The sequence below is a fragment of the Clinocottus analis genome, unplaced genomic scaffold, assembly GCF_023055335.1.
Source record: "Clinocottus analis isolate CAN_PGR_092001 unplaced genomic scaffold, fCliAna1.0.p SCAF_11, whole genome shotgun sequence".
In the NCBI taxonomy this organism is placed as follows: Eukaryota; Metazoa; Chordata; class Actinopteri; order Perciformes; family Cottidae; genus Clinocottus; species Clinocottus analis.
Genome location: NW_027175832.1, coordinates 14,231,998 through 14,243,222, shown reverse-complemented (window position 1 = coordinate 14,243,222; position 11,225 = coordinate 14,231,998). Strand labels below are relative to the sequence as shown.

General features: G+C 40.8%; 1 protein-coding gene across 3 annotated transcripts; it reads left to right on the top strand.

Moving 5' to 3' along the window:
* Positions 1-4,891: 4,891 nt before the first annotated feature.
* On the top strand, positions 4,892-8,894 carry aqp4 (aquaporin 4). Of its 3 annotated transcripts, none has more exons than XM_068604569.1 (5): positions 4,892-4,999; positions 5,533-5,950; positions 6,026-6,190; positions 6,943-7,023; positions 7,847-8,894. In XM_068604569.1, exons 1-5 carry the CDS (start codon positions 4,908-4,910, stop codon positions 8,096-8,098), a joined length of 1,008 nt encoding a protein of 335 aa, XP_068460670.1. In that variant the 5' UTR covers positions 4,892-4,907; the 3' UTR covers positions 8,099-8,894. The 3 variants fall into 3 exon arrangements, with proteins under 3 accessions (XP_068460670.1, XP_068460680.1, XP_068460690.1); XM_068604579.1 differs by lacking the exon at positions 4,892-4,999 and adding an exon at positions 5,006-5,151; XM_068604589.1 differs by lacking the exon at positions 4,892-4,999.
* The last annotated feature ends 2,331 nt before the right edge of the window (positions 8,895-11,225 follow it).

Below are 11,225 nucleotides of genomic sequence, written 5' to 3'. Positions count from 1 at the left end.
AATATTGATGTTTGTATAGTGTGCATATTTAAATTCTAATGTAAAATGAGCAAGCCCAGTGGCCATCTTTACCATTGTAAATAAAACTGTATCGCATGCATAATTAACAAATTCAGAATTTGGTGCAGGTTGCGTCTACTTGTCTGGTAAATACAACAATCAATGAATTTGTGTTCTGTTTTCCTTAATTGAAAGCCAAAACTTGGAAGCTATGACATTGCCGAGAATAACTTTTTACCCTGAACTGTGCCAAACCTTAAAGCTGGGGATGGCAATCTTGAGAAGTCAGCAAGAGTATATACGCTAGATTTTAGATCCTACATAAAAACCCAGCTCGGTGACAGCTCTTTTTCCAATGAAAGTAACTCCAAAAGTCATCATATTCAGCGAGGAAGTTGCCAAGTCGGCGACACTGAAATCCTATTCCTTTTGGAATAGGATTTCAGTGCCTTTTCTATTTTGGAAAAAAAGACTTCCTCCTTTCATGAAAACCTTGCTCCTCTTGGCTCATGTTGTTGACTGAGATGTAAGAGGATACTCGTTGGCATTGGTGGAGAATGACGAGTGACGACTATCTATCTTCCTCTTCTTCCAGAGCAGCATGTCTCCACATCCAAACTGAGTCTGCAAAAATTAGCTCTTTAAATTACCAACATATTTCACTCCTATAGCACAGGGTGGGCCGTGTTACACGGATGCACAGTTGTTTGCAGTATGCAGCATTCATGATATCCTCACAACAACTCTCCATGTTGAAATTCTAGAAGTTAACGTCTACCACCTTCGTTCTCGTCCCGAGCTGAGCAGGTGAAGAATCCAAAGCAAAGGTTAAGTATTGGCAGCCAAACAAGTCAATCATTCATTTATTTAAAAAATAATAATTGTGATTTAACACATTATTGCATTTGTGTCTGTTCGTGAAGTAGCGTTAAGGTCACATGGAGGATAAACGTAGCTATTCTTTTTACGTCATGAGTGATACAGATAAGAGAGGCGGAAAAGAAAGATAAAGGCTGGTGAAGAAAATAAGTCTTTGTCCAATCCATTTTATTATGTTTTATTTTTAGAAATATGTCTACTTAAGGAAAACCCCATTCATTTTACCTTTTAAGTTCAGATGAAATGTACATTTGTGTGTAACTGTTTAGTTCAGTGAGCCTCACATTATCCCAAAATCTCAAATCACCTTCACTTTCTTCTTGACCTTCCTATCGCTTGATAGTCAAAATAACTATTGTGTTTGCCTGAAGGAGCATGAAGAATTCCGAAGACAAATATTAGCACATGAAACATATTAACACATGCAAACTCAAGGGAATGCCCTTTCAGGGCAAGGTTATTGAAGGCAGCATTACGTTATAAGCCTTGTTCACTGACTGTTGTCTCAGTCCCACTATCATAGTTTACAAAAGCAACCAAGGGTAAATTGTGTGTTTCACTGTTTCACTAGATTGCTTTAGAATGTAAAATGTCCAGTTTATACTACACAAAGTAATTGGTAGCCATAATTCTGGACGGCTAAATGCATCTCTCCATCACAAGCACATTTTGAGGAACATGGAGTTATGTTGTTTCTTTTTATTTGCCTGCTATTCTATCACCAGGTTTGTTATAATTGAAGTATTTTAACAGGCAAAAATTAGACAATTGTAGCTCCTGCCATAATTTAGAGTTAGCCAAAATCTGCAGAATGACATGACAAGATATTACAAAATTAAAGTTGCGAAGAGTGTTAACATGACAAATTGTAACCCGTTAGTTTTCATCTTGGGGTTTGCATGAGGCATTTTCTTCCTATTTTATGCAAATTTTGATTATTAAAGGCATTATGGGAAAACATTTTGTCTATTGCTCTTGCAGAAGATTTTGCCAACGGGGGGGCCCTGCCAAGATGTCTAACAACATAAGTCATGAAGATATTATGTATGCTTCATGAATGCCACTGTTTGTCAGTCATAACAAGCTTATGGTAACTGAGTGTGCAATGATGTTTATCAGAACAAACAGCCGAAGCAGTACACGCTCAGCATGACCACTGAATGTTCAGTTTGTTTTTTTATTCATTATTTTTTTTACATTTCCCATATCATTCTGACATGCAACTGCTTAAACTTTCCAAGAATCAAACCACGTATTCTTCAACCAGCATATCGAGGTTCACCAGACACATGTTGGGCTTTTTTATCACAATGCAAAAAGTATAAAGAGATGTTGACAATGATGATCCTGCAGCTATCTCTCAACGAACGTGTGTTTAACAATTGCTGGTATGAAGAAGAAGCTCGTAAAAGTTTCGTCCAGAATGTCCTCTGTGCTTCTTATTTGTTGATCAGATAATACGTGACATCTACAATCAAAGTATTATTATGGCTAGAAAGCAGTGACCATACAAATTATAATATTTAAAGATTAATATCATTGTTGATATACTGGAGGTGAGTTTATTTTTTGATCAATTCTTACAAACACTGTTCAATAAATTGGGTCGAAAGCAGAATTGATGGACTGGCAAAGAACAAAGACAAAATTATCCATAATTACATTTGGTGAGAAATTTTTCGATGCTGTTTTATTGTAGCTAATAAAGTATTTATACCTTTTGTAAATGGAACATGAGTTCAATATGCGATCCAAATAAAAATGACATTTAATGAAAAGGAACTTTAGATTGTGCCACTTTGAGTCAGTTGTCCAATTTTCTCCATTGCATTATTATTATTATTATTATTATTATTATTATTATTATTATTATTATTATTATTACGATTATCACAAGGCAATGCAAAATTCTTCTGGAGGTTTGGAATTAAAAGTTCAAAAAGAGATTTTTTTTTTCTGGTTAGAGTAGTCATGATCCAGTTAGTGATGTGAGGTGTAAAAGAAGAAGAAAAAATGTGCTTCCACCCAAAATAGTTTCAGTCTGGCAGCTCTCACACTTTCGACTTTCAGGAGCTGCAGATATTTCCCCCCACAGAAACAACAAGGAGATAAGCATGTGTGAGGATTTTGTGGGAAGCATGGCCTCAAATGTTCACTGCCGACCATTGAAAACATGGGGAATTTTATGTCATATAGCGTTTCACTTGTCTGCAGAAGTTCAATATAAGAGGGGCACTCAAGATAGGTAACTATTTTACTCTACAGCACTGTTACAGCTACACCTATAACACTATTACACATAGGATACTGTTACAGCTACACCTAGTGTACTGCTACACCTAGGATACTGTTACAGCTACACCTATAACACTATTACACCTAGGATACTGTTACAGCTACACCTATAACACTATTACACATGGGATACTGTTACAGCTACACCTATAACACTATTACACCTAGGATACTGTTACAGCTACACTTAGTATACTGCTACACCTAGGATACTGTTACAGGTACACCTAGTGTACTGCTACACCTAGGATACTGTTACAGCTACACCTATAACACTATTACACATAGGATACTGTTACAGCTACACCTATAACACTATTACACATAGGATACTGTTACAGCTACATCTAATATACTGCTACACCTAGGATACTGTTACAGCTACACCTAGTGTACTGCTACACCTAGGATACTGTTACAGCTACACCTATAACACTATGACACCTAGGATACTGTTACAGGTACACTTAGTATACTGCTACACCTAGGATACTGTTACAGGTACACCTAGTGTACTGCTACACCTAGGATACTGTTACAGCTACGCCTATAACACTATTACACCTAGGATACTGTTACAGCTACACCTAGTGTACTGCTACACCTAGTATACTGCTACACCTAGTATACTGTTCAATCTATTATACTGTACAGCTACAAAAATGTTACAGCAACAAGTATTGTACTGTTACAGCTACAGCAATGTTACAGTTATTGCTACAGTACTCTTCCAGCTTAAGCAAACTGTAGCTAGTAGCTATAGCAGTACTGTCACTGTAAGATTACTCTTACAGCTACAGTACGATGTATTAGTGTTATAGCAACAGTTACAGTATCACTGCAGCTACAACTAGTACTGAAAGAACAAAACAGCTATGACTGTTACAGCTGATCTTTTCTGAGCTATTTGATCACCATAAAGATCACTTATTAACTCTCTGTTCATACCAAATAGGTTGTGTTTCTTCCTGGAGGCTTATCATGCAACAATCGACCCAGACCTAATGTCACAGTTTATGGTTTCCGGGGCTGATACACAGCCTCCAAACTTAAATGGTCCACCAGGACTTTGTTGACATCAGTCCTGATCCTACTTGTTAAGTTGTAATGGGTCATTCAATGTCTTATTTAATTAATCTGTTTTATGTGTGTGTGTGTGTGTGTGTGTGTGTGTGTGTGTGTGTGTGTGTGTGTGTGTGTGTGTGTGTGTGTGTGTGTGTGTGTAAGCACTATATTTTTGCCAGTAGAGGAAGAAGATCCACTAGCGTCGATAGTTCTTAAAGTTTTAAAAAGTAAAGGTGCTTGTGATTTACAATATATTAGTGCATACTTGTAAGCTATTGAATAAATGTAGTAAGTATTAGTTTAAAGCTCAATATTTACCTCTAAGTAGGATCAAATGGAACTACTGGTATAATAACATTTTACTAGGTGATTTATTGTAATTTCCACCATTGACTTTTAATAAATGTATGTTGCATATCCTATGATATTATAATAATACTGGACAATATTGTTGACAAAATGATCATTTAATGTGTAGTTCTGCAGTGGTTTTGTAAATATTGTGCTCTGATTAAGATGCTGAGGCTGACTGAGTCACGGTGCAGTCACACTTTGTGCAACAGTGCTACTGTTTGCAGAGCAAGCAAACCTCAGGACTCCTCCCCCTGTGTAGGCTGTTTAATTCCCGTGAGGTGATGCCCCAGCTAGTAACTTAATAAAGCTGCTGGATGCAATCCCAGGGCACAATGTGTGGATCATGTTCGTCTGACAGACCGGCTCTCTGCACCGCTTCTGCGCTCGCACAACCCGCTGCTTTCCTGTAAGTATCACTGGGTCACACAGCCATTTCAACTTTTAGATTTGATCAAGGGAGCGATGCCTCTGCTGGTTGAATAACTCACCGGGACTTATGCATGAAAACACATCACACACAACGGGAACAGAGAGGGGGAGAACACGTTATTGCATTTGGTAAGTTTGAGCTTTTTGAATGAGAAAAAGAGATGACAGAAGTTATCAGTGTTGCTCTGGCTTTTTTTTCAACATTGTTCAGTAACAGATTCTAATGATTGTTCTCTGTGACATTAACAGTCAAAGTGAAATGAGTGACAGCAATTAAGCGTTGTATGATTTGACAGTCAGTGTGATAATTTGCCCCATGTACACAATGTTTAAAGAATGCTTTGTATGGCATTTTGTGATGGAAAGTCACTGGCTTAAATCCCAAGTGGAGTTATAAATGTTGTGCCCAGAGGCAACTGTGCTGATAGGGTTCAGTACATTTCCATCCACATGCACACACCAGGAATACATAAGTAGGCTAATCATTTTGCTCATTATTCTTTTTGCCAGGAGGTTCCTTTCCCGGTGTAACTGTCAAAGCATAATGGTGGCATTTAAAGGGGTCTGGACCAAGGACTTCTGGAGGGCTGTGTCTGGAGAATACCTGGCTACTCTCATCTTTGTCCTTCTCGGTCTGGGCTCCACCATCAACTGGGCTGCAGGCAAGGAGACGCCTCCCCCAGCTGACCTCGTCCTTATCTCCCTGTGCTTTGGGCTGAGCATCGCCACCATGGTGCAGTGTTTTGGTCACATCAGTGGTGGACACATTAACCCCGCGGTCACTGCAGCTATGGTTGTAACTAGAAAGCTGAGCCTGGCTAAGGCTGTGTTCTATGTGGTGGCTCAGTGCCTGGGAGCTATTACAGGAGCTGGGATCCTCTACCTCGTCACACCTGCTGCTGTCAGAGGGTCCTTCGGCGTGACCACGGTAGGAATCTGACCACAGTCGGTCTTCCTCGTGTGTAAGTCTTTTTCACAAGAAAGAAATTCTTCTGTTTCCAAGGTGAACTCCAACATCTCGGTGGGACACGGCCTTCTCGTGGAGCTCCTTATCACCTTCGAACTGGTCTTCACCATCTTCGCCACCTGTGATCCCAAACGCACAGACCTAGGAGGCTCCGCCAGCCTCTCAATCGGCTTTGCTGTAGCCATTGGTCACTTATTTGCAGTAAGTACCTTCCAGTGAGTTAGTTTAGAGGCCGATATGAAATGACAGTCAGGGTAAGAAGGCTGAGCGAATATTTACAGCGGCGATTCTCAAATAATTGTCATGCTTGTCTGCAGCGAGACAGCGGCCAACTGGATGATATAGAAACAATGAAATAATGACAGAAAATTAACAATCAAAGATATAAAAAATGCAATACAACAACCTTCCACAATCCTATCTACCCATCAGCCACACTCCTAATCCCGAAAAAAAAAAACCCTGATTCAAAGATTCATCTGAACATCTAATGAAATTCAACACACCACATTAAAGAATGGCAGAGCAAGACGGGCTCCAAGTGCCAGCCCCTTCAGCGTGCACTGAAAGCTGGAGCCCTGATGCATCTTGAGAAAGACCAGGTGCATCAAAGCGTCTTCTGCGTGTGATATTGCACGCTTCTCACTGAATCACACCCACATGCACATCTTTATTGGAGGCTGCCATCGCATAGCAACCAATCTCCCGGGGGCTCACTGAACCCTGCAGAGCAAATGAATGCACAGGGAAATAGATGTTATCTCTCGCACTGCTCCACGGATTTCTCCCTGGTTCTGTTCAGCAAATGCAAACATCAGGACTTGCGTTAGATCTATTTTTCAGTACACAACATGTTCTAAAAATCAAAGTAAGACATGCATTATACCTGAAGACATATAGCTGATGATGATGTGATGTAATGACTGAAAATATCACTTTCATGTGCCCTCTAGATCCCTTACACAGGAGCCAGCATGAACCCTGCTCGATCCTTTGCGCCTGCTCTGGTCACACTTAACTTTGAGAACCACTGGGTAAGAGATACTTTAAGTAATAGGGGGATCTTGCTTCGAGGAGTTTGCATGGCTAAAATATTACCCAGCAAGTGGCTGGCCCAGTTTGACCAGCCATTTATGATTTAGTACTCTGGCACTGGTTCAAATGCTATGCCATGGTGCCGCGTCAAAATGCCCTGAAATCATTTGCAGTAGCTGATGATAATGTCCTGAAGGGGGCGAGTGTCTGCCGTGTTGAAACCTGGTAAGGTCACATTTTCAACACCATTGCCAGAACAGTAAAAACAGCTGTCACCTAAAAATACAATCAAAGAATGGTCTTTCGCTTATATCAGTGAATGCACGGAGAAAATTGGGTTCAAAATCTTATATATGTCCCTTGAATTGTTTGACTCCGCCCAACAACAACAAAACAGTGGCAAGAATCACACATTTCCTGCATTTCATCCTCCAGCTACATAATGAGATGCCACTGAGAGAGGTGTAAAATAGCATTAGCGCTGAATTTCTCTATCCTGGCAATTATTTCCACTGAGCTATTTGCAGACAGTATGGTGTCAATGTGTGTGTAATATGCTTGGGTATAACACTGACAGTAACTCTCACTGGTATCATATTCGCAAGTGTGCTCTCTTGGAAGCAAATGCTGGATCCTGCAGACACTGATCTACCTGCCTCTGATTAAGCTTGACCCTTTTTACAGATCTGTAGCCGGACCCAGCAGGACAGTTTGACAGTTTCTGTAGCGATGCCAGAGCGGCGTGTTGTGTACAGTGAGAAAACATCTCCCACGAGCCACCAGCAAACTAATCAAGGTGTTTTGTTTGGCTCTTCATGGCAGGTGTACTGGGTGGGACCCATGCTGGGGGCCATCCTCGCTGCTGGCCTGTATGAGTACCTCTACTGCCCTGACCCTGAGATGAAGAAACGGCTGAAGCAGGTCTTCCAAAAGGGCCCGTCAGGGAAATACAGGGAGGTGGAGACAGAGGACTTTGCCATCAAGCCGGGATCCATCCACTGCATCGATCTGGAGAAGGCCGAGAAAAAGGATCCTTTCAAGGACTCAACGGGAGAAGTGTTGTCGTCAGTATGACTATCACGTGCACTGGAAATTGAGACCAATCTGTAGAGCAGAATGACAATCCAACTTTGCAGTGCCCATCTTTAGCTTGTACCCCCCCCCCCCCCCCTTCCCCAAAGCAGAATAGGATTTCTGTCCACGAGGCATCACAGCAAGGCAGAATTACTCTCATTGTCATAAAGCTAATATGACGTTACGGCTCAATCCCATAACCTGTTCAATACTCCTCCCGGGGCCCTCCCTTAACGATTTTGCAGCATTGTTGGCATGAGGCACACGTTGCAGAGCGACTGCACATTGTGTTAGGGAAATATGCGCGGGGGTCAAGAAATGATGTGGGGGCATCACGCTGAATTGGAGAAATGAAGAAGAAAACGCAGGCTTGTTATTTTTGGATTAGTGTCACATGTGGTCCGTGTACTGTATGTGTAATGACAGGAGAGAATTTCCTTGTAGTCATTAAGCACATTAAGGTCCCAAGCAATGTGAGTTCAGCTCTGACAAGCGTTATCACCAGAGTTGTGTTACGTGCTCTCTATTTTCAGTGCATCGGTCAGGGAAACTCAGAGACATCGTCGTGTCTTTGTGTAAGTCTCTCCGTGACTTTGTTGTTGGTTGACTTATGTCTAATAACACAACACATTTTTATTTTTTCTAATAAGTAACAATTGTGATACTACGCTGTTTTTATTTTATTTTATACATTTAGATTTAGATCCTGTAAAAGATTTTGTATGTCTGATTTGCTGTTTATTATCAAAGTTTTTTTATTTCAGCTCAGTCCTTAATTTAGCATTTTTGCTCAGTTCTTGTGTTATGCTCACAAAATGCAAGCACTTAGATATGTAAAAGATATTAACTTGTTATAATAATAAAGTTTTTCTATGTCTTTATCAATGCTGTATTTTCTGACTTATGGGTATGTTTAGAAACATGGGATGAGATAGGTGCGTCAGAGAATCATGAAATTATTAGGAAATCCGGCGTTGAGGGTTTTCTCTTGTCTCACTTCTTTATGGTAGTAAGAGCCGGGCGGAGGTTCAGATCAATGATGGATCGGCTCATCTACCTCCAGATTATGTCTCCCCATGGCCAGATAAATGTCCAGGATGTGTGTTCCTTGTGAGTTAAGTCTCTGAGAATAGCTTTGTGTAATCTCATTCCATCAGCAGAGAGCACAGGAAATGATACCACTTTGTGGTTTTGAAATAGAAGTGATCCGTTATGTCTGCTCTTTAATTCCTTTTTCGAAAAGAACAGGTGCAATTCAATCTCTTTTCTCCTGTACTGTGGAGGAAATGATCAGCCCCGCTGATCCCGCTTCATCAACGGAAGTTGTCTACATGGTGCAGCTACACTGCATTTGCAACGCTAGAACGCCACTATAAATCAGATACTACCACAATTGTTTTTACAGCTACAGCGACTACCCCTCTCTTTTCACCTCTCAACCCATGGAAGTGCAGTCTTTATGTGTGTCAACAGCACCACCCGCTGGACACAGTGGGAATCATCTGCTGTGCAATAATGCTCCCATCTGTATTTCTCCAGGGGAGGGCACCCACGAGCCTTGGATGTGCGAGTTACACTGCAAACATGGGGAGAAGTCAGTTTATTCATAAAATTTCTGAGCAATATTTCATTTGAAATTGGTCCAGCCCATTAATTCAGAACTAGACAGGAGGATTAAGTGTTGCATAGCCCTATAACAGGGACCATGTAATTGAACAGGAGCCGCAGCTCATGCAAAAATACTTTTTCTTCTTTTTAAATCTTGCTATTCTTTGGAGTTTTTTTTTTAATTTTTTTTTTTTTTTTAGCAATTTTGTATTTTCACTCCAACTGCATCTCATTACTTTTCTGCATAAAAAGTTGTCACAGTTTGAACTCCTGAAAACTAGTAGTGTGAAATGTAAATGAATGCCTATCCTGGAGTTGAAAATGGACACACAGGTTTTCTCAGCAGCACTTTACCTGCAGGCAGCCGGCCATGCATCCCTTACGGCTCCAGCGGCTCCAGGCCAGCGCCCTTTTCACATCCTCTTTATCATCTTTCCAGCCCAAATAAATGAGTAGATAAATGTCATGTTTCATGCATTGACTATTTCTTCCTGGGACACTTGATGGGGAATGGGCTGGCTGTGTGTGGATTTATTGGCCTTTGCTCATCTGCAGATTTAATAGCGGAAGGCAGGTGAGGAGAGCGCTGCCTTATCGGATTAGAAATTTGGTTTTGTTTTACGAAACCCACATTGGCGATGGCTTGTAAAAGTGTTGGAGTGGGCGTACAGAACACAATATTGTTGAAATAATGTATAAATCATTCAACCAAAAAAACACATCAGAAGAAATGACCTCCCAGTGTGACGACCAAAGTTCCAAAAGGCTTGCTGCAGATTGCCCGATTAGAAAAAAAGGCAAATAAAAAGTGACAGCAAGTGATGGAGCAAGACTTTTCCCGCTGCCTGTTTGTTAACATCGCGGCTTATCAGCGAGATGTTGAGCAGAAAACCGATAACGCATGGATGGCCTTCACAGTGGCTGCCTCCATAATTCATTAATTTACATTCCCACTCGCTGCCATTACCAACAATGGCTATATGACGGGAATATTGTCACAACTGGGGCTTCATTTGCACATCATACAGATGCAGGAAAAGTATATCTCAAAGTGCATCTCATGCTTATCTAAGCGAGCACAGGCAGATTCCTTGCGAGTTGAACATTCAGATTTTCAATTCCCAGCACACAACAGAAGGGGCAAAAAGATAAAACACACACCTTTAAGATCATTAGCAATTAATATTTGGGGATTCATGAAGAAAAACAGCGTTAAACACTTGTTTAATAATTCATACTATAAACAAGAAAGTCTCCCACTTCCTTAATAATTTAGACGTAAGCTAATGTTGATTTATTCAGGAAGGTCTCTGCCACCAGCACCGCCTGGAGTGCCCAAATTTGAATTAAAGTAGGACAGTAGCAGGCGAGTCTGTAATAACATTTGTATAATTTTATTATTGCTCTGGGCTCAGTTCATTTCCTCCTCCAGTAGCTGCGTGAAATTGTTTGATTCTGGAAACTGCCTTGAGTCTGCGGCTCTGGGGTTGGAGGGTGGTACAGGAACAGGAAGGCATGC

Coding starts and splice junctions, on each gene's coding strand:
- aqp4 (XM_068604569.1), top strand. CDS start 4,908: ATGCAATCCCAGGGCACAATGTGTGGATCATGTTCGTCTGACAGACCG. Junction 5,951..6,025: donor GGTCCTTCGGCGTGACCACG/GTAGGAATCTGA, acceptor TCTGTTTCCAAG/GTGAACTCCAACATCTCGGT. Junction 7,024..7,846: donor TTAACTTTGAGAACCACTGG/GTAAGAGATACT, acceptor TCTTCATGGCAG/GTGTACTGGGTGGGACCCAT.